The 24,702-nt window shown below is 41.6% G+C and overlaps 1 protein-coding gene across 1 annotated transcript in view; it reads left to right on the forward strand.

The window, feature by feature from the left end:
* The window catches only part of ca16b (carbonic anhydrase XVI b), a 178,367-nt gene that overhangs the window by 99,509 nt on the left and 54,156 nt on the right, over positions 1-24,702 (forward strand). The window contains exons 3-4 of the mRNA XM_085777215.1: positions 11,345-11,524; positions 16,843-16,991. Coding sequence (XP_085633341.1) covers positions 11,345-11,524; positions 16,843-16,991 — 329 coding nt within the window. The remainder of the gene's footprint in view (positions 1-11,344; positions 11,525-16,842; positions 16,992-24,702) is intronic.

Below are 24,702 nucleotides of genomic sequence, written 5' to 3' on the forward strand. Positions count from 1 at the left end.
AAAATTGTTGTAAGAAGACTGTCTGTTATGCTGAATGTTGTAATCCCATGTTCTCCAGTCACATTGTTGTTGAATGATTTTTCTGGTCTGAATTTGTCCATTAGACAACGCCGGTGCCTTCTGCTCGGCCTCACGGCCGCAAAGAAGATCATTGCCCAGAGATGGAAGGCCCCACACACTTTGTCCTATGACCAATGGGCATGCTCAGTAGTAGACTTGGCAAATCTTGAAATGTCTGTAGCACGTATGCATGGTGCGAAGGAAGAGAATGTTATTTTTTTGGTCCAATTTTGCACATACAGTACATGTAATTTCAATCTCTACAGTTTAAATTGGATCTATTTGTTTTTTGTTTTTGTTATTGTTTTGTTGTTGTTGTTTTAAGGAGGTTGACCTGGGGGGCGGGGGGTATATATTTAGATGTCTGTATATATTGAATTTATGTTTTGTTTCTGTTATTTTTTGTTGTTGTTGTTTGTTAGGGGTATTTTCATTCTTTATTTTTCTTCTTTTCAAGGTGTGTGTTTGTTTGTTTTTGTTTGTTTTTTATTATATCTTTGTTGTTCTACTGGATTTAAATAGATAAAAATTAATTTAAAAAATTGATCACAAAAAAAAAAAAGCAAACCTCAAGCTCCACCCGGGCGGTTTTTTGGGCCTATCTGATTACCTCCCCCCAGGCAGGGACTCGTTTAGCCCCCGTAGAAGTTGTGGTCGATGGCCCTTGGGGGGGGCGGTTCCTGCAGTGGAGACACGTGCCCCGTAAAATGACCTCACATTTCCTGCAGTGGAAACGCCCCTATTGTATTGTTCTGTTGGAGCGGAGGAGTCAGTGGCTGAACAACCGCTGCCAACCAGCTGTCAGAGTTTGAAATGCAACAGAAAAATGAAGCACTGCCAAGCAAAAATCAATACAGTGCTTTTGAATATCAATACAGTATTGAGAAACGGAATATTGCCATATTTAAGTGTATCAATAATTTCCTATGCCCCTAATAATAGCGTGTGTTTGTCTGGGTACAAAGACACCAGTTTGTGTCTCTTGTCTTCCCTCGCCACAGAACTGACAAGGTCAAATAAACGGACCTTTTAATTTGGTGAAGTGTAACTGAAGAACCACTCATGCGTCACCTCTGTGTCTTCGTACTGACCCCAGGTGCCTCTTTTCATTCTTGCAAAGTGCACCGATACACTGAATACCTGTTCTGTTTGGATCCCAGCTGAAAGGTGGATGTTCTTAGAAAAACTCACAACCATTCTCCTTAGTTTTAACAGTTCCAGGTTTAAAATCATTCCCTGTTCATCATTGCTTATTTTCTCTTTGCCTGCTGACGCCCACTGAAGGTATTATGGTTTTTTTTACCTTGGTTCACCAATAATTGAGACATCTCATGCAGACGGGGCCACTGAAGGAACCTGACAAGAAACTCCTTTTGAAAGCGCAGTTCCCTCGCGGATACAAAATCACACACAGGAGGTGGAAGGATAATTGTCGCAACTGATGATTCACTTTCATAAATACTTAAAGTTTCCACCGTTTGTCTAAGTAAGCCCATCTGTGGGTGTGTTGAAACTGTTATTAACAGAGACGCACTTGGGGTGGTGCGTGGCGCAGTGGGTAGAGCGGCCGCCCCATGTAGAGGCTACAGTCCTCGCCGAATCCCGCATCGGGCAGACCTTTCCTGCGTGTCATTCCCCCTCTCTCTGCCTCCCCATTTCCTGTCTATCTCTACTGTCATCACTATCAAATAAAAAGGCAAAAAAAGCCGAAAAAATATACTTAAAAAAAAAAAAAAAAACAGAGACGCACTTGTTGAACACTCACGGCACCGACAGCGAACGAGACCCAGTTCCCGGCTGAGCTGTTGTTAAGTCGCATATTTGACTGTGAAGTAACATTTTGCAGTTTTGGCAGCACGACCTCATTTAAACCGGAGAACAGTCAGTCACCAAAATTGGCCGCCCCAATTTTGCCAGGGTGATTCTCCTCACTTTGATTGTAGTCGAATGTCGTCCGACTCTGCGGCAAATATATTCCGACACTTCCAGAGTCGGGCTCGTGAGAGATAGTAGATTTTTTTTTTTTTTTTTCCCCCACTGTCCCTATTCTTTTCAAGTGGCCATTTGCTGCTGATTACACAGTGAGAAAGTTGTGCGTGACAAACGGAACTTCACTTTGCAGACGCATGCAGAGGAGATTGCTCCGTTTAGCCCCCGCTCCAAATTGTTTTCAAAACCGTGACATTTTGAAATCTGTGGTCAAGTGACTGAATACGCGGATGGTAAACAACCCTGCGTTGTTGTTTGTCTACACCTGACGCAGGGAGAGTGGCGTCGTTTCACTCGCGAGGCGCCAACAAGGTTCATGGTCCAAGATGATCTTCATTATCCTCCCAGGGACAATTTGTTGCACAGCCTGCGCTGAATAAATACAGTAAATACAATAAGCGCACGGAACAGGCATCATTCAGTTGATTGAATCCGCTCTCGTCCTCCTTAGATAATTCAACCGTCTTTTCAGCTCTCCAGATTTCCTTCGCCACAGCCCAGCCGATATATACACAGAGCACAACACAGGAACAGTGGAGTGAAATAATGCTGGAGGAAGAGACAACAGTCTGAGTTTGTTTTGTGTAAAGAAGCTCCGGAGTGGCAGTTTACTATAGATGGGAGTGTAATATGCTTGTGTTCTGACAGCACACTGGCTGGGACTCTTTCTGCTGCGCTCAACACTCAGCATGTCGAGTGTCCCGTAATTGAAATGTATGAATAGTTTCCTCGCCAGGGGAGTCGGTCAGTGTCAATTCATCAAACCTGAAATTAAATAAACAGGAATTTACAAAGAACATGTTGGACAGCAGTAAATCTTCAATTATTGTCGAACGACCCCACTTACTTGACATAAGTGATGACACTGTCATATCAAACAACTGCAGAAATGTTGCGATGTTGTGTTGTCAGTGCTGCTCATACATATGGACTGATCACTGCTGATTTTTTTTTTTTCTTTGCAAGTGCTCGTGTGCCAATTCTGGGAGTTTTGCCAGGCAGCATACGGCGCGGGGCGCTTTCTCTCAGAGGGACAAAACGGAAATGACAAGGCAATCGCCATTCTGTCAGCGTTGCCATGGCAGCACAGGCGCAGCTGTTTATCCCAAGGTTAATGGGATGACACCTGGAACTGAGAGGACCATATTGAGAGAAACATGTGCCTGTTTTACTTAAAACAAGTAGATAACAGAGTGGTGTCATATCACACAGCAGAGCGCCCCGAGCAGGTCAGATTAACAAAAGGAACGGACGTTCTCAACATCGCTCATTCTTCTTCTTGGCACTGATGATGAATGGATGTGGGGAAGATTGAATTCCTCAATACAGTCATCAGACTCTGCTGCCATTGATCAAAATAGGGTTTTGAAAGAATTGAAAGCAGTGAGAATGTCAGATTTCTTTTTATTCAACATATTTATATACATAGATAAATTAAAAAGTAGAAGAATATGCTAAAAGTGTAGAAATGTGTCTTTTTGAAGGGAGCAGATATAGACATATGGATATTATACTGCAGCATCAAACCTGCTTAAGTCTCTGTATGTTTAGTTCTTATGTCTGTGCGTCTGTTTTCCTGCCACCACTTGCCAAAATGCTCAGAGTTGACCCGCTGCCTATAGTTATTAATATTAATGTGTAAACAGCCTGTATACGCGCATGCAAATTCAACATTGTACAAAGTCTACAAGGACACCAGACTACACAAATGAGCCACTTTTCACTTATCTCTAGCAATTAGAAGCTGTCGCCGCTACTGTAAACAGCTGACAAGATGAATCAGTCTATAATGTTTATTTGGCACTTTTTCCCCATCAGAGGCCCATCATTTTTCCATCTGCTTCCCATCAACATGCAACTTGAAATTATTCCACAAGAGGGTTTGTGCAGGGGTTAGAAGGAAATAACACAAACAAGTACCACCGACATTATATAATGCAATCCAGCGAAGAAAAAAAAAAAAGGACGAGGTGAGCTAATGCCTCAGAAATAGAGTAATCACACCTCGCTTTCACAGCCTTCGCAAATATAGAACGTTACAGGCTCTACAAAGGTAAGATTTGTTTCAGCCCTGTTCTATTGTCTTTTCCTCCACCTCGGTGATGAGGTATCTCCCCTCTGTGTGTGTCTCTGTTGAAAGCACAGCACTGCAGAGACGCAATCAGCTCATCTTTTTATCTTAAGGTTAAAACAAACATAAGAGAAAACACCATACGCCCCCCATTCAGTGTTGTGACCATGTATCTGCTGTATTATGTAAGACTGATAAAGTCCTTTTGTAGTTTATGCTGACAGTCCTCTCTTTAACCCTCCAGGGTCTGTGATCACGCCGGCATCGCCAGACCACGTGACATTTTTGAAGTGCTGTAACAACAAAACTAGGTCACATCAACTTCATACGAAAGTGCAGATCTGAAACTATCTCCTAGTTTTTGTTTGACGTTGATAGATCATGTAAAACCAGACATATGATACGATGGGATGGCAAGTGTTGTCATTTGTTATTTTACAAAACAGGAAAAAGTAGTTGAATCGGCTGATACTACTCTACATGATTTTTGTTCATTTTTTGGTCCAGTATGTAAATAAAGTAGGTTAAAGGGATAGTTGAGCTTTTTTGAAATGGGGTTGTATGAGCTACAAATGGCCATTAAGTATCATATCTGCAATAGAAATGTCTCTGCTCTCCCCCACTGAGACACAGGCAGTAACTGTTGTGAATGGGGGATGATTAATCAGCATATTTTTGCTGCCTATAGTCTACTTGCCAACAATGAGTACCCGGAAATGTTGAGTACCCCAAAGTTTTATGTTAGAAATAGATAGTATGGGTCCCTAGTATTCAGAAACTGCCGGATGCTAACTTATTTAGTATTGGGCAATTAGCATAATTGACGTAATTAGTATCTATAAAATCGGCCCACTGGCGGTTAAAATCTGGTCACTTCCGGTTTAGACAGCCATTTTGAATTTTGAAAATGTCAGAAATGGATTCAGCATAATCAATAACCCCTAAAACCACTCCAATATTGCCCAGATCAGCCAAGTCAATTTTGTTGAAATATTGCCCATATATGCAATTATGCTAATTTATGCTAATTATGTCTGTTATGCTAATTGCCCAATACATATAAGTTAGCATCCGGCAGTTTCTGAATACTGGGGACCCATACTATATATTTCTAACATAAAACTTTGGGGTACTCAACATTTCCGGGTTCACAATGGGGCCCTATAGGCTGGCAAGTAGACTACTAGAAGTCCCGTCTCAAAATAATCCACCAGTTCAAGAGTACCATCTAAAGTTAAAATTTACAATGCATCAGCTGGTCGGGAAAAAAATATATCTTGAACTAACCAACTCACTCCTCTGCAACGTGCTGTATAACTCCGCCTCTTCCACACACCGCTGATCCAAACAGCTTTGAATCACAGCACAAATGACAGATGCGAGCAGCGCTCCAGACATCTTGAACCAGGAACTAAGTTACTGCAATGGAGGAGAAGAATGTCTGGTATTTCTGGAAGACAACACTGTGTACCTCATCCAACTCTGTCCATTGTGAATGAATGAATAGTTTATTTCGGTCATACAATGTAAATAACAGAAGTTGACCATTTGTTTAGATAAACAACTAACAACACATCATCACACATTACACCTGTTCATTTCACACAATAAAATTCACACAGTGACCGAAAAAGGAACAAGCCCAAGACTTATTTTTGCCAAACCTTTACAATCCGAAAAAAAAAAAAACATTTACTCCAACTTGTAATCATTTTTTATTTTACATTTGAAGGCTTTTTTTGAAACTCAACACAGAGCTACACAGTTTCAACTCGTCGCTAAGATTAGACTCCCAAAACTGAAGCACATTTTTATTTTACGTTGGTTCTCACTTATAATTTACTTCTCTTGATTTCAGTAATTGTAGAATACAAACAGGAAGTCTCAGTATATAAAATAATAAAACTGTTAGTGTCCTGCCAAAATGACCTGATTGCTACTGTAAAGAGCGTTGGGAGAAAAAGTGTGTCATGCAGGCCTCATGCTGAACGTGGCTGAAAATGTGCCATCTAATGTTTGAAAACACACACTCATATAAAATGCGTTGAGCTCAGTCTCACGGAGCGGCAGGGCTGCAGTGGGAGAGGCGGAACCACCAGGATTATATTCATTCTGATGGATGGCAATGAGACAGATTAATCGACTGCTGTGCTACCCTCCCTTATCTGATTTTAGCACCGCTCCTCCCACTGCTCTTGAAAGGCAGAATTATCTCCCCAGCAGTAAATGAGATGTAATGTGTGTTTGAATGGAAAATTAGTCAAAGATTACACTTTTCTTGTTACACTCAGAGTAAAAGTGACCCGTGAAACACTCGAGTTGTTTCAGCGCATGCAACCAAATGAAGTATGAATGAACGCATTTGCTGGACGATTCAATGTCATAGTTTTGTTATGGAGGGTTTTTTTCTTTTTAAAAAGCTCTATTCATGTTGTGAGTGAACATCTAATCTGTCTCCACCCGGCTGACCCCTGGAATTTGTTGTTCTGAGATACGTCAGTCAAGTTTTTGTGAAACCCCTACATATCTCTGGAACATCTCAGAAGGTTTTTTTGTAGTTTGCAACAATCCACTCAAGGGGGGAGAAAGAAGAAAAGCACGAAAATAGGGGTTGAAATTGCCCACCGGAGAACCAGGATAGTTCTCAGTGTTTCATATTGTCGGTAGCCCACATAGCGCACTTTGTTGGTTTGGGACATGGCAAATGTTTGAAGCAACTGGAGGCAGTGTTTTTCAGACAGCTCTGCCAGAGAGAATATATATTCTCTGCAAACCCAAATGGGGATGGAAGTAAGTCAAAACCAATTGTACAACTGCCTCAAGTGTGTGCTACTTTATCAACAATGTTTCCCAGCACTGTGTGAAATGTACAGTTTTATATGCGCCACAGTTTGTCAGAGACATTCTGAGACATTTACCGAAAGTAAAGAAAGAAAGTAAACAACAGCTGTGTGGGTGTTAAACATTACATGTCACAAGGTTGATTAATATACAGTATATCCTGAACAAATATTGGATTTATTTTAGACCGATACTAATTGCAAAGATTGGTATAAAATAATACAAATACAAATTTGTTTTGCACTTGATCAAACTTTTAAATGGTGTCTGGTGGATAAACTTTGTCACAATGACATTATTTCAGAAAACCTTCAAACCTCCTTCAGCGTTCCCTACAGTAATATACAGGGGCGGTGCCAGCCATTAAGCTCTACTGAGGCACAACTCAGTCTGAACCGACTTTGCTTATTCCTTAAGCATTAAAGCAGTGGTTCCCATCCTTTTCTGGCTCATGACCCCATCTTGACATCACACATTTCTGGCGCGACCCCGTCAATAAAGATGCGCCAGCTCAGATATTTTTATAGGCTGCATTTTATTTGAACTCGATTTATATTCAAGAAAGTGGAAGTGTAGAGGGATTATACGTCTACGTCACTGACGTTCTACTGCGCATGTCGCCTGCAGAAAGAGAGCAGCTAGAGCCGCGATCATGTCTTTTTGTGCTGTTAGTTGCACTAATCGTTTTGATAAAAATAACAAAACGCGCAAATTTTACAGAACACCGTCAACTCACACCCCTTTCAAGGCAAACGAGAGAGAAAATAGTACATTGGCGATTGAATTCGAGCAATATAACGTGTTAGATACTTTGGTTTTAATGGTGATAAAGCTAGATTGCTGCAGAACTGCAGCGAGTGAGTTGTGAAATGTTTACTACGACAGTGACTGAAGACGAGGTCACATACTAATGGAAAGCAAGCTGAGATTAATTAACGTAAAGCTATATTGTTTTAAATTACCGATACATACTCAGCCATGCAGGTACAGTTCGGGTCAGGATGCAGTTGTTCCAGACTTTAGACATGTCCATCCTCTTCCCTCGTCTCTGACCAGGCAGCACCTCAGTCCTCACAGCCACTGAGTTTTGTAATCGCAAGTGTTTTCCTGAACATGACTGTCTGTTACAGTAAATAGCTGTAGGTAACGTTAGGGATGCACATTGTTGTTTTTACTGATGACCGACGCCATGCTCTGAGTGTCCGTGGTTTGTCCCGTGGCCGAGTTGCCGCGGTACCAACTCGATCCTCCATCCTGACGTTTTTTTGTTTTTTTTTTCCCCTGCCTTTATAAAACCTACAGTCTATGTATAAAACACACACTACATCAGTAGGTGATAAACTGTTGTAGTACGCTGACAACATTGCTAGCTAACACCGCTTTGACTACACTAGATCCATGGAGGTAACCATGACAACCGGCTCTTTCTGCAGTCAGGTTGCGCACGCATCCTGACTTGTTGGTAAACATATAATCCCTCTATAGAATACAGTTGTTTAAGATTGTGTGTGGTGTTTTTAATCATATTTTTTTTTAAATAATAATAATTAGTTTAAAAAATATTTTAATTAGTATTTTTTTTAATCAATTACTAGACATTTCAGGTGACCCCATTTGAATTCCAGACGACCTCTCATGGGGTCCCGACCCCAAGGTTGAAAAACACTGCATTAAAGCTTACCACCTACAGTACATGATGTTTATACTGGGGCTTGTGCCCCAGTAAAAGAGCCCCGGTGACATCCCTGGTAATGGAGTGTAATTTATTGTACGCTACATGTATGCATATATCTGCCACAGGTAAGCTAACAATGGCTGATTACTGACCTTCAGGAGGAATGTAAGCAGAACAGACTCCACAGTGATCAGTACGGACTTAAAGCGCATGTCCATGGGGGAATCTCCGCGCAAAGCTCAATTTTTACTACCGCCCCCCAGCACTGGGAGCAGCGTACTTGTAGCGGTGCCACACACAGACAGAAAGTGTAAACGGGGCATAAGGATTGTGGGATATTTGTACGCGGTGGTACGCTGGACTATTAAAGACTAGGAAACCTCAATCGACAGCGGACATACTGCACAGAGTAGTACACAGAGTAGACTCTGTGGGGCCTTTAGAGTAAAGTCCTTTGACCAAATAATGAGCAGCTGTCCCTTTAGTAAGAGATGCCAGAGAAAGTAAGAAACAAAAGCAGATCAGGTCCATTGTGTTATGACTGTCAGCTAAAGGGCAAATAAGTGTGAGGTTGATTCAACAGAGCTAACTGACTTAGCATCATGGGGATTTCACTCTTGTCCCCTTTCTGACCTCCTGGTCTGGGATTCAGCCGAGGCCGACGTCTCCCTCTCTGCAGCTCGTTAGACGGATCACGTTCTTCTGAAGATCTCCCATATTGACAGTTGATCCTCAGTGAAGTGAGGTCGGCCTCGGTCACAGCAGGGCCGTTATATGACTGAGAGTTTTGGTTCTAATCGCAATTACAAATCAAATGGACAGCAAGTCCACATAAAGGCTTAATGAATATTTCTGAACACAAAGCCATTTTATTTGAATATTGAGGGAACAAAAACACTTCATTGTAAATCCTTTGTCCAAGCAGCTTTCTCTGGGCCTTATTGTATAGTATTAGTATTGCATTCATAATTGGCTCTTTTTCAGGCTATAGAATATTGGAGTCGTACTGGTAGAAACGTATTGGTGTGTCTAAAGCCATGACTGTCAATTTTAATCCTGCTTTCTAATGCTGCCATTTATTAGAATGCAGCTCAAATCCACTGCACCGTTTGCCTGCATTTGCATGCAACCCATAATCTCACAGGTGGCGTTGATGTTACTTAAGGTCACCGGACAGAACTGAGACATTTGGTGGTGCACTCTTTTCCTTGCGGCATATTCAGTTGAGAGATGGATAAAACGATCAGTGCTTTGTTTACAGTGGTTGACATGATAAAACACTGGATATTTCAGAGTGTTGTCTTTTTGAAGGAGTCACACACACACACACAGAAACACACATACACACAGAGCGTCTTTTGGCTGCAAGGTGTTTATACATAGCGAGACATAAAGCCACCCTTGATCCAGGGTGTTTTGGTAAAGAGTAGTTCTCGTATCATTTTTCTTGAGCCGGTGGTGAGGTTGCCCTATATCTGTAGGGAATGGGATCATGAATATTGTGTTAACCCAGAAAAGTTAAAATCCATGCATGCTTCCTTGTTCCCCTGATCCCTCAGCTTTTGTTGTTGCACTGGCCCATTGTACCCGCGAAGAGATCAAGGGGACCCCTGTCGGTTGTGGATTATTCCTTTGTAGAAGTGCCACTGTAGGGGATAGAGGATTAAAAGAGCAGACAGTGGATGGGGATTCTACAGGAAGTTAGTTTGCAGCACACACTGCACATGAATTGTTTAAAGTGGAGTATTTTTTTTCCTCTTGAATAGCCTGTTTGGTTTAATACTATTTTTTTTTTTTTTTTTCAAACACATGACAGACATTCATTCTGTAGCCATTCTTAGCACAGCTCCGGTAGGTGTAGGGATGTAGGAATATGCCTCATGTGGATATTCATGTCGTGTATAGACAATTAACACTGGAATTTGCCTGAAGCCAGATGATGAGTTTTCATTGTTGACATGTTTTCCCAGCTGCGGGGGTAAAGGGGGTGGGAGGGGTGAGGGCAATGCAGCTGAATTAATATGAAAGAACCATTGTCCTGTTCTCCACCATTTACATTAAGAGCATATTGAAACCGTGTTCATGGCGATAATATTGTCAGTGTATTAATTATAAATTAAAAAACAAATAGATGAGATTAGATACTTTATTGTCCTGCTCAGTGAAATTTGTCTGAGGCATAAAGTGCAATGTGCATTGGTACACAGACAAAACAGGGATGACAACAACAAACAGTAACTTAGGACAAGACTGTATTTATTTAGATGTCTATTTATTCTATTTTTCTACTTCTATTTATTGTGTTTCTTTGGACCTCAAGTTCACATTTCTCGCTGCATGTTGGAATGACAATGAAATACCTTGAATTGAAATCAAAGAAATAGAATATAATTCATTTTCGGCACATAGAAATGGTTTGTGAGATAATTAAAAGCAAGTAATAATTAAAACAGTTCAATTAAAAATGAACTAAAAATAAAGAAAGAAAAAAATCACTAATGGCAAGTGTAGACTTCCTCAGTGTACTTTTGGTTCAGTAGCCAGATAGAGGTATGGATGATGGAGGATTTAAAACAGGTGCCTTTGCATCTAATGACTCTAAAAACGACTCATATTCAGAAAATAAAAAGGTGAGAGGGGTCTTCTAAAGGGATTTCTGGGGACTGGTCTGCATGTCTGATAGATTTTTGTGTCTCGTGTTCCTGCAGGAAGCCATGGACCTTCAGAGTGGGTCGCTTCATACCCAGAATGTGCCGCGAAGAACCAATCACCTGTGGACATTGCGGATGAACAAGCTCTGGTCTCGGAGGAGTACCAAGAGCTGGAGCTCGACAAGTTCACCACCGAGTCCTCCAACCAGACCACCATGAAGAACACCGGAAAGACAGGTCAGTGTGTGGGGGTGGGGGGGGGACCTGCTCCTGTTCAGTCAGTCATCGGATTTTATTCATGGATCAGCTTCCAAAGTGCTGTCGAGGTGACTCATACACTGATCATACAATGAGATGGTACAAATCTAAAGATGAGATGTGTTAGATTTGTACATTTGCAAAAATAACACAACAAAGGCCCATATTGCTTGTTTCCAGGGCAATGGTGTCAGTTTCCAATGATACCTGGATGTGAAGAGTGTAACACGACATTATAGTGACGGCATGTTGTGTGATAATAAAACAAGTGACAGTTGCCATATGGATTTTTTTATGGATTTAATTCACAGCCTTAGTAAACACCATGTGGTCATTTTTAGTTTCAAGTCAAAAAAACAAAACAAAAAAAAAACATTTCTCCTCGTCAGAATACACTCAGTGCTCCATGACAACACAGTGAAAACAGAATGGTAGAAATTTCTATCACTGATGATGGAAAAATTCTTGTTGTTTTTATTTTGCCATGAGGCTCAAACAAAACAAAATGTGGAGAAAACAACACCACCTGAGTGGTCTGAACACTTTGTGAACGCAGAGCACAGTGAACACGCTCTGACATTTCTGTGAAGCACATAACAATCACACATGATGCGACCAGTCGGCCACAGTTCCTGTCAATCTGTCCGTGTTTTAGTAATTCCTCTATTATTTGCCTTCATTGTGCTGTGGCCCTGTCCCTCACCGCTCGCATGCCTTGTTTACACCAACATTTTGAGGCTTACTTGATTAACCGCTGCTTCAAACTGTTACCACTTTTTTTTTTTTTTCAATCAGTAAATCCATGGACCATTGGTGTGAAAACCCCGACCTTAATTGATCTCCTGCTTTTGGTGGGAGAGCAGAGTCATCTCCTGCGTATGATCATAATGAGAGTTGTTAGCCTCCATGACAACCAAGGCCACTGGGACAGGCGAGAAGTGCTTTGGGCTGCTTATTTATAAAGATGGAAATAACACGGCTAGCTGTAATTTTGGGCACATAAAGTACAGAGGGAATTTTAGATTGGTAAGCAGTGTGGAAATCAGGAAAATGGAACGGCATTACCACAAAATGTTATTATGCAAAGGCTATTTAGAGGAAGGGGGAGGGGGTCAACTTAATATTTTACAAATTCACCTAACAGTATGGGGAAATTAATTTGATTTGTACCTTTTTCTCATTTGGGTTTACTCAACCATATTTTGGCATAACACCTATTTACATTTGGAATTGCTATGACATGACAGCTGGCCTTTTAGAGCTCATTAAAATACACTTGGATTGTAAAGAAGTACTACATTACCAAGGTATAATGTACTTTAGAAAATAATGTCAGTTTTTAAATATTTAACAACTTTGATCTGTAGCTGGATGGATGGATCCATCAGCCAGACGTTTCAGAAGCAGGTTTTAACGTGTCTAAAGAAAGACAGAGAGTCCATCATTGATCCTGCAGACATTCATCCTTCTGATTCTTGCTACTATTATTTTCTGGGCCCCTCAGTGCTTTTCTCTCCGCTGTGACAAAAAGAGTTATGTTGGACTCTCAAATGTGTTATTTCCTACAGGTTTCGCCCTCGCCAGTGCGATCTAGTCTGAACGAGCTGTAGAAACAAAAAGACAGAGAGGATGGAAGAAGTGGAGGGAGAAACGGTACAGCTCATTTCTGTCCGTCGCCCCCGACGCTCTCGGCCTCGATGCCTACCGCTGCCGATGGCGGCCCGACAGTTGTAGAACCAGTCGCTGGTATAACTTCCTCTGTCAGCAGGAGACACACTCCGCTGCTATGATGTGATTACTCAAACAAAACACTTCTTATGGGGCAGCGTGTAGCTCACTAGGTAGAGCTGCCTCACTTCCGGAGGAATGAGTATCATAACTCTTTTTTTTTTTTTAAACCTTTATTTTAGCAGGCAGATTGCTTGAGATAAATAAAAAAAAATCTCTTTTCCAAGCAAGGCCTGGCCAAGAAGGCAGCAAACAAGATACAAATAGACACAAAGAAGAAGGGACAGACATGAGAGAGAGAGAGAAGGAGAGGGAGAGAGAGAGAGAGAGAAAATAAGAGAGAAAAATTTAGCATAAATGACCTCGTAATTGTGGTAAAAGGATGAGAAAGATTTAGAGAAGTTAAGCTGTGGCTGCAATCGCTGGTGTCTTATTTGAAGCTGCCACCGGGGGGCGCTGAGGTGGAGCCGTTCACATCCCCGCTCAGACCGGCTCTAACTCTGCACTATGTAAAAAAAAAAAAAAAAAGTGAATGTTTTAATTAAAAGCTGACTGAATAGATCTGAAAAGTTCAGTGAGATTGATTTCACAACATTCCCCCGTGCCTTGACCCGCTTGGAGATGGAGCTGATTGGCCGCCATTCGAGCCGCATTCCTCAACAAAACATTTCTCAGTAAAAAAATTTCAAACAACTCTTCCACCAAATTCATGAGGAATCGGAGGACCCCAGAGACATTTGCATTGATCAAGGATTTACTTTCACACATACTCCTCTTCTTTCACAGGCTGTGATTCAAGGTCTTTCTGGCTAAGCTTCTAATTCCTGCTCTGCTGTTAGAGGGTTCAAACACACCCAGGGCCGCATTTCTAATGAAACTCCCAGGGCCAGCCGGCACCCCCCCTATCCTTGACTTTCCTTGTGCTGCACGCAGGATTACACCACTTCAACAACAGCAGTAGCTGGGATTTATTACCCTCACTGTAAATGTTTTACGTGTCTGTAAATGAGCTGCACAATTACCGTCACATGACGCGTAGTGCTTCCATGCGCGGCCCGGTTTTCACTTTGACCCGGCGCTTTCAATCTGGGAAATCTCCTGCATCTAAGACCTTTTCCTTCACGCTGTGGGCCATCAGCTTAAGCGGCACTGGCACGTTAATACCGCCGGCAGATTCTCCCCTGCCTGGCGACAGGGGCTCGGCTCATCCCTCATCACACCAGGTCCTCCTCTCCTCAGATCTTCCTCCTCTCCTCTCTTCCCTCTTCGTTCTCCGGATCTGCCGCTCTTTTTCTACACCAGTTTATCAAACGCTGATCTGCCACTGTCGCCTCCGTTTCATTCGCTCTCCCCGCACAGCTTGTTCATTGTGTCACCTGTGTTTGCCGACAGTCTGTGTTTGCTTGTACACGCTCATCCCGGCGGTTTGCTTTGTGATATGATTAAAAATGGGGCCGTCCTTCTCCAGAGAGGCCGACTAAATCTCTCTGTAACCAGGGAGGATCAGCCGACAGAGCACCGGGTCTAATCTGGCTAATGATGTCAAATGTAGACATGGTTAAAAGGGTTCCAGATACATTAACATGTAACCTTGGCCAGGAGGACAACAGGAGGAAGATTATCTGTCTTGTCATCATGGCGTTTGAAGCGCCAAGCTCCAACTCACCCAAGTGTTGGTCTCCACAGAAGCAGACAGACTTGAACTTTTAAGGTGAATCACTGTTGGCAAAAAAAACCTCATGACAGCAGAGGAGGAGTATTACATGGGCTGCTATACATTTTAAAGTGTACAGTATGAGTGTTGTAAAACATCCCAGAGACTCAGGAGGAATTAAGACATTTTTGAAAAACTTTTTTTTTCTTTTGCAGTTGGAATGCAAAGCTGTTTGATGTGGTCAACGCTCATTAAGCCCTCATCAATACAACATAGTGGAATGTATTGACGCAGTGCTTCTCTGCTGCTTCTTGGGCCCCTCCCTCATAGGAAGCTAACAAAAAATTGTGCAGGGCAAAAAAAAATCAAGATCTAATACATTCAGGATGTGTTCAAATATCAAGTTCACAGGGAGACTGACAGATTAAGCAGAATCATTTTGTAATTCTTCATTAAGATTTAGATTATTTTAAAGTTAAAAAGCGTGTGGTTGTTAAACTAAAGTAGTGATTATGTGAATTGGCACTGAGCATCCAGAGGAGGGGATGATGAGGAGTATTTCCACAGCAAATACATAACTGAAGCCTTTGTAAGCGGCTGAAGAAAACATGCAATCTCAAAGCCTGTGAAATTGCACAGAAAAACGTTGTGTTTATTTTAAAGTCTATGAAGATCTACATGAATAAATAATAGCAACACCATACGAAATGCCAGAAAAAATACCTAAATGTCATCTTTATCCACAACCTCCAATGTTCTGCAGAAACTTTAAGCAAAGCAGAGATCAGTAATAATCGAGCAGGAGTGAAAATGTGACAATGGCTGCTTTCACAGGCAGGAGCGATGGCATTACAGCCTTTCAGAAAGCTACCAGGTGGCGGGAGATCACAGAGCAGGTGAATACCTTATGTCTTCCTAGTGAAGCGTGCAACAAGTTAAAGAGAGGATGGCTTTGTCTGAAGCTGTTCACTATGTCAGTTCCCACAGTCAGCTGATGGGACGTGAAGGCCGCAGGAGGAGGCCGGCAGGTGCTGCCTCTGAAGGCCACATCCGCCCCCGCTGCCCATCGACAACCTATCCAGCGATTAAATAATTCCCTGCATGAAAGTCTGAAAAAACAAAACTGTTTCAGACCGCGGGTCACCAGGTTGCAAAAACACCCTTTGGCAACGCACACGTTTCCTCAAAGTCCAGATCGTTTCAGATTTTACAGCCGCTCAGGCCCCTTTTTAAATCACCCCTAATGAAAGCATAAAAGCACATTGATCAGTTTTGCTGTGTAATAATTTCAGAATAAAACAAAAGACTGAGTCCCTGAGTCAAAGCAGCTTAATTGAAATCCAATTTTATCAACAGGAGAAAAAGGAAAATGTGGAGTTTGCATATTTCACACGTGCGTGAAATATTAAAACAAGTCAGAGCTGTTGTGTCCTCACTGTGGATTACCACATTGATGTTCCTAAAGAGTCTGCGGAAGGTTTTATCCCACACTGACAAATATCATTGAGAAACATTTACTGACAAAGTGATGGATCGGTGTCTGGAGGAGGCAGAAATGATGCTGTGTCACTCTTCAACAGACAGTGTTCGGATTGTGTTTGATATCTTCAGAGATAAGAAAACACATAATCTCTGCATCAGTATAAATATGAACAGCACAGAATTTGAAAGTGTTATTTTGAGATAATTAACTTGTCGTTACAACAAAGAGATAATGAAAATCAAGTTGTGATGTGGAGATAGTAGGCATGAAAGAGGAAAAAGAAAGAAAAAAAAAAGATGAGCCACTGGAGCTCCGAGCGCCTGTAGAATCTAATCTACATTTTGCTGCAGTTGGATGAATATACTTAATTTTCCCTCTTTGTTTGATTGCATTATTAAAAAAAACTTTTCTCTCTCTTCTCTTTGTCCTCAGTTGCTGTTTTCCTGAAGGATGACTACTTTGTGAGAGGTGCAGGACTGCCGGGCCGCTTTAAGGCTGAGAAGATGGAGTTTCACTGGGGCCAGAGTAATGGATCAGCGGGCTCGGAACACCGCATAAGTGGCAGAAAGTTCCCTGTAGAGGTAAAACATCCTGTCGCTACACTGCACTATGACAAATGTACAATATGTGGCCTCGAGGGTCAGCGCTGAATGGTGGAGAGAGAATCGCAAAAAGGCTCCGTAGGGTTTTGAGTTTTTAAGAAGAACAACACATTCTTTAAATCACCATATAACACGACTAACTCCCGCTGTTTGGACTTGACTGGATTGAGTCGTGCTGTAAAGGTGCAGCAGCAGCAGCAGGTGCTTCAGTCTGCACGAGTTCAGCGGTGTCACAGAGTCGGTGCAGAACTGAGGAGGCAACATTGATGCTTCCTCCAGGAAGCTGCAGTGGGATGAGGGCTGAGCATTTTTCAGACCATCAGAGGAAAAAACAAAATCTACTTTGGTCAATAGCTATTTTTAGGGAAACTGCAGCTTCCAAAGGACGCTGAGTGATGATGCTAGGAAGCTACAACAACAGTGAGCCTGTGTTGTGGGCACAAAAAGCATCCACATTGCATTATGGGAGAGTTCCTTCAAGTGTAATATAAAATTAGCAGCATAGCATTTAGAGCAGGGGTGTCAAACGTACTGGATGAAAATTACATACAGTAGAAGTCAGAAGAGGAATAATATTGTTTAGAAATGTCAGATTCTTCATATTATGTTTTGTAAAAAGGATCTTAATAATGTTCTTGTACTTCTTTGCACTAAAACAAAGAGGAAAAAAATAGAGTTCTCATTATTAATAGGTCATTATGCTATTATTTTACTGTTCCAGCCCACTTGAGATGAAATGACACTGCATGTGGCCCTTGAACTAAAACGAGTTACACACCCCTGGTTTAGAGTCTCAAGACTGGAGAGTTTTATGAACAGTCATTTGTTTAAAAATCAATCAGTGCCATTGTATTACATATTTTACAAAATACTTGTCACATTAATATTTAGTTATTAATCAAAATACAGAGAAAACGTACTGTAATTATATGCTTTGAATTAAGAAGTAAGGATATAACATCAATGCAAGTCAAGTCAAAAATCTGAGATGATCCAGTTTTGTAGTGAATTTGAAATGGAATGAAAAGCAGAAATTGGTGCCTCACTTGGTCTTTTGGGGGTTTTTTTCTCTCTCTTTTTTGGCACAAGATTACACCTGATTCATCAATGCCAGTAAAGCCAAAAGCTTAAAAAACAAAGAAGGAACAGGCAGCAAGTAATAAAGGGAAAGCAGGCATTAAAAAAAAGAGCAGACATCTTGTAGCACTGATACAAAGGGTATTAAGTCTGAAACCTTTTGCTATTATTTATTCTGGCTCACGGATTAAAGCAGAAATCCCTCTCTTTTTATGTGGTACGGGGAATAAGTTATTAGCGCCTTTCAAATTTTATCATTTACAATGCCATTACCATTCATTATCTGAAATGAATTTGTAAATGTGTCATAGTTTTATATTTTGAGGGGTTATATGAAATGTTTTTTGTTTTTTTTCTCAACACTCTCCATTGTCAAATAATTAGTGGAAATAGAATGGTGGCAGAAAACAGGAAATGGCTGTCAGTGTGTGTCTATGTCCTATCTCCAAACACACAGCTAGAGTCCTCCTTGTTTGTTTCTCGGCCATATTCTTTGGAGCCCTCTCTGCAGGCGCCGCCTTTTGATGCTGAATGGCTGAGTAATTAGATTTAGGCATTTTGTGTTCAGCGTAGTGTTAAAGGGCACCGGATTATATACAGCCATTACAAAGCTGTTGTGCATATGGCTGCTTTGATGGTGTGCTTCTAAATAATGATGAATTCACTTTAATGACCAATCGGAGCAGCTGGTGGAAGAAAAAAAAAAAGAAGCTGAGCAAGAAGCAGAAAAGAATGCCCTCCAGATGTATAATTTATGAGAGATATAGCGTAGCATGCCTTTGTATGGGGATGAAGGTTTTCACATTGACCTCCCCGTCAATGAAGCTGAATGTGCTACAGTATAGACACACTGGCCCTTTTCCATTACACAGTTACAGCTCTACTCGACTCCACTCTACTTGTTTTGGTCATTTTCTGTTACAAGTGAGTACTTCATAATTCTCCTCAGCGTGGACGGGGTCGTGCCCAGGTAGATCGGCGAGGAAAGACGCAACGGAGGCACACGGTATTCCCACATTTCCCTCATCAAACTAAATACACAATCCTACTTACTTACTTACTTATCCCCATTACGCCGGATGGCGCATAGGGCAGCAACAAAGTCCCTCCACTTCTGTCTCTCTTTGGCCATCTTCTCGATGGTTCCCCAGCTCTGGTGGTGCTGTTGTAGTTCCTTCTCTATAGTCCTACGCCATGTCATTTTAGGCCTCCCTTTCTTTCTTTTGCCTTCTGGGGTCCAATGTAGAGCGACTCTTGGGATAGCGTTGGTGTCCATCCTGAGGACATGGCCAATCCAGGACCATCTTCGCCTAGTCATTATATTGTACATGTGATCTTGTTGGGTCATGTTGAGAAGTTTATTGTTTGAGATGGTCTTGGGCCAGAATATATGTAGGATTTTGCGCAGGCATGATGTGTGAAAAGTGGATAGTTTGTGCATGTCACTTTCTGTGGTCTTCCAGCATTCCGCACCGTACAGTAGTGTCGACAGTACGCAGCTTTGGTATATCCTTAGTTTTGTTTTTGTTTTGTATTGGCTTGATTTCCAGATTTGCTTAAGTTTTATGAAGGCTGTACGTGCTTTGTTGATCCGGTTTTTAATATCCTGGCTTGTTCCTCCATCGTGATGGATGATACTTCCAAGGTAAGTGAAATGATCTGTATTTTCCAAGATCTGCTCCTCCATTTTTGTATGTGTTGGTGTATTAATGTTAATAGCCATGATTTTAGTTTTATTGATGTTTATGATTAATCCAACCTGTTGACCATTATGTTGCAGTCTGTCTGTCTTTTCCTGCAGATGCGTATGCGTATGTGATAGAAGGGCTAGATCATCCGCAAAGTCAAGGTCTTCAATGTTAGAGTGGAGGGTCCATCGAATCCCTCTTGACTTGTCTTCTGTTGTTTTCCTCATGACCCAATCTATAGCAAGATTGAAGAGTAATGCTGACATCACACATCCTTGGCGGACTCCGGATTCTACCAGAAAGCTAGTGGTGTTAGTTCCTACTGTGCATGAGAAGCCGTTATAGAATTGTTGGATAATATTGACTATGTGGGAGGGGATGCCATAACTTCTCATGATCTTCCAGAGACTATCGTGATGGATGCTGTCAAAAGCCTTTTGGAAGTCAATGAAGTTGATGTAAAGCTGCCGTTGCCACTCACTGCACTGCTCAATGATGTTTCTGAGAGTGAAGATCTGGTCAACACATCCCTTTCCTTTCCTAAAACCAGCTTGTTCATTTCTCAGTGTTTGTCGACAGCTGCTGTTATTCGATGTATAATGATTTTGCTGAATATTTTGCTGGGAACAGAAAGAAGTGTAATGCCCCTCCAGTTGTTGCAGTCAGATAATGCGCCTTTCTTTGGGACCTTAACGATCACTCCTTTTGTCCAATCAGTTGGTATTTTCCCTTCCGTCCAGATGCTGATGTATAGTAATACACAATCCAACAACTCCAAAACACTCTCGTGGACAAGTTGTGACCTGCACATTTACCACGCTATGAGATAATAACGTATTATTATGTAACATTACGACACATGAAGCAAATACTCAGAATTACTTACGCTTTTGCCGAGCAGCCGTGTCTGGAATGTATTTGCATTTGCCTTGAAAACAGGTCACAACTTGTCCAAGAGAGTGTTTTGGAGTTGTTGGATTGTGTATTTGATGAGTTTGATGAGGGAAACCCGGAAATACCGTACGCCGTGCAGCGATCACGTCTCTGCCCCGCCGATCTAAAAACAGCCTGCACCGACAATTAAAGGTAATGAACCTACTCCTAAGACTATAGGGATTATTGCAAAAGGTGAATTTGCAAAAATGTTGAAATATCCCTTTACAGTAAAAGTAGAATGCTTGATTTTTGTGTCTAAGGTCCTGCTTGTGAATCTTCCAGTGATGACACTTTGGCCAATCAGTGGCCAGCAGTCGTCATATTTAAAGCAGAAGTAAGCGATCCGGTGGTTTTGGCTAACTTCTTGTCAGCAGATGGAGTTAGCAGTCCCCGCCCTCGTCCTACGTCACCACATTCACGCACATCCCTTGGCTGCACACACAGAGAGGACCGCCCCTTTATGCCGTTCTCTCTCCTCATTGGATAAAGCTTGTAGGATACAAGGAAAGTTTTCTCCTCGGCTTACAGCAGAGCAGAGTGACTGACAGACCCGTGTTTCAGACCAAACACTCTATATAAGTGATTGCTGTCGGAAGATAGAACTATTTAAGACTTATATTAACGCAAATATTCCGCTTACTTCTGCTTTTAGTATTGGATCGGCTCGCTTGAAACCAAAGGGGAGATACCAAAAAAAGGACCAGGTAGCAGGTAGCAGGTACCAGGTACTGCTGCCCCTGATGGGAAAGTGAGAAAACCGGGTTGAGTCAAGCCGAGTAGCGCCAGTGGAAAAGGGCCAATACACACACACGGTTATGCACAGTAGTATCTTGCCTTTGGCCATTTATCTGTCCCCTCCCGTAAGATGTGGCACTTTCATCTTTATGCCCCGACAGCTTTTGATATGTTTTATATAACATCTGACACCATGTGTGCTGCTGATAAACTCTAACGTGTCTGTAAATGTCCGTGCCTCATCCACCAAATGGTCTTTTTTAGCAGGTTGGCCTTTGTTTTTGTTGCGTATATGTTTTGTTGTATGGGAGTGGAGCAGCATGACCTTGGAGGTTGAGCTCCAGGGCTTATTTGTCTCTTCTAAACAGAGACTGTTTTCCAATCTGTTGTCTAATTATCTCTGCACTCCGAATGACTCACAGTCAACCCGAGCTGCATATACCACACAGCATAAAGCATTTACTCTTCCACTGGGGGGAAAAAATAATAATCCTCCAAAGCGTTTATCCCACCTGCCCAGAAGCTTGAAAACACACAAATATAGTTCACACATGGGTACTGAGAGTGGAAAGACAAATTCACCAAGCTGTATTATGGAACCGCTCTGTCTCTGTAACTTGGTCATGTAGAGAAAAAAAAAAAACGCAAGCGCTGGTCTCCTCAGCCTGTGGCTCCTGAGCTTGACATTAATCTAACCATGGTCTTTTCCATGGGAGTGAAGTGGGGAAATCGATAGATGGACCACCTGTTCCCTCAAACAGCACAATGAAAAATGAAAAATGAAACAGTGGCTTTTTTTTTTCCTGCCTCCGGGTACCAGAGGGAAATCTTTTCTAATAATTTATTAGGGTGTCACCAAGGTGAGATTAATTATACATGGATTACAAATCATACCTCAGATGGGTGTATGTGTTTGCACACGGTACAGTGGATGTATGAAGTGCAGGAGTGGGTGTACAGTACGTTTCAGACTCAACACCTCCAGCGACACTGAAAGTATCACTGCAACAGGAAGTTAACAATATACACAAAGAGTGGAGATAAATGGGAAAGGACACAACACCTCTAAAAGTCCATCGCACTGCAGTTTAACAAAACCCACAGAGGTAGACACAGAAAACAGACTGACCAATTTGGATGAAAAATGCAGCAATGGGTTTGGAAATCGCAAAGAAAGACAATTGCAGGCTATATGTGTTGGAAATAAAAACACAGGAAACACAGCCCCAAAAAACTCAGAGAATAAGAAGAGCATGGCTACACAGTGTAAACACAACAGAACGGTGAAAACACAACAAAATCCCTAAAACCTGGAACAAAAACACATCGAGCGAGTTGGTGGAGCATGGAATTACTGAACGAGCCACCAATGAATTGAGGAGGCTGCTGAGAATATTTGCGGTAATATCTGAATTCTGAATTCATAACAGTTTTTTTTTGTCTGCCATGTCTTTGCGTTGTTTTTGCAGTGTGTTGAGTTCTCAGGGCCACAGTGGCCCTCTCTGTTCAATAATTACTAAGTGATGTATTTTTATTAGATTGAACTCACAACAGACACACCATAACAGGTGCATCTGAATAAAGTAGAATATGATGGAGGTCATGATAGTGGAGCTACTGAACCAGACAGTTTAAAGGCTCAGGAAACCTTTGGAGTTGGTGATACATTAGGTTACAATAGTGAACTTCTTCTTTTTTGATTTACTGAATTTTCATTTTCATTAAATGTAAGCCATAATCATTACAATTAAAAGATATAAAGACATGGTAAGTGGACTTGCACTTATATAGCACTTTTCTAGTCACTTGGACCACTCAAAGCGCTTCGCATTCACCCTTTCACACACATTCATACAGCACTGTTCGCAGACAGGCTTTAGAAACTAATCATTCACACACATTCACACATCCAATGATACATCGGAGGGCAAGTGTGGGTTCAGTGTCTTGGCCAAGGACACTTCAACATGCGGAAATGAACTTTTCCATGATATTCAGTGGTGAAAATAAGATTTGAAGGCATCAAAAGTCTTGTGTGGTGAGCATGCACAGAGGCCGCTTATTGTTTACCTGCTGATTCCAGGTCAGTCTAGTTTTCACTCTGTCAGAAATCTTGCAGCAGCACCTGCTCGTCGCCAGTTAATGGTTAAATGATGTTCTTTTCACTTCCGGCCCCAACGGTGCATTCAGGGGTTTAGAAGCACGTCTGTAACCAACAACATAAGGTTGTGAAGGTCTTGACAGAGCTCTTTGCTTTGACCCATTATCAGAAGCTTCTTGTGTGACTCCTTGGTGATGACAAACCTTTTCATAGGCATTAATTAGGACTAAAGCAGCTGATGTTAATGAGCTCTGATAGGAGACAGGAGGACGTTCTAAACACTGACACATTCCTGCTGCTTTCTTTCTGCTCCTCCTCCTTTTCTTCATGTGTTCAATACTTATTCTGTGTCATTTCACTTTATTCCACATGACTTCATTAATGGACATGCAGTACCATTCAAAAGTTTGGACACACCTCCTCATTCAATGGTTCTTCTTTATTAGGGCCACGGGCAATCGCACCGGGCACTACTGTTATTGTGTGGATTTTTTCTTCTTATTATTAGTGTGAATGCTGGAAGCATTCACACTATTGTTATTCGGTTCGGCCATTTTCTGCCTTTCTTCGTCATGTAACTAGTCCTTCATACTTTGTGCTATTTCAACAATTCAAATATCAAAATGTTCAGCCTTTTCGGGACAGGTGTGCTATGTCTTTTCTCTTTCAACTATTCATACTTTTTGCAATATTCAACTATTTCTGATTTTTTTTTCCCCATAGAGAATGCATTGGAACAGTCTTGAAACTCTTCAAATCTTCTTACTTCTTTCAGCCTTTAAAGCGTCCACATACTTTCAGCTAGAGACTTCATTCAAATCCTGAGCTGTAGACAAACTTCTAATGTATTCATCCTGTATTTACAACTTTTTCATAGCTTGTACCGTTTTTGAGATAAATCCTTTAAAAGCACATGAGGATTTCTGACAAATTTCACACTTTTCAATGAGTGTGTATGGGGTTGGGTCAGAGTGAGTGACATCATCGTTAGAGTGAGAGGGATCGAAAAAAAACATTCAGGATTTTTTCTGGATAAATTGCCAGCACGGCCACAAATTAAACTCTAGACACATGATTTCCTCACTGGTTTGTAGCCACACTTGTCGTGTCTCATCTGATGTGCTCAAAACAGCAGACACACTTACAGAATTGT

The sequence above is a fragment of the Trachurus japonicus genome, chromosome 5 (genome assembly GCF_045865225.1).
Source record: "Trachurus japonicus isolate A0001 chromosome 5, Traja_1.0".
Classification (NCBI taxonomy): domain Eukaryota; kingdom Metazoa; phylum Chordata; class Actinopteri; order Carangiformes; family Carangidae; genus Trachurus; species Trachurus japonicus.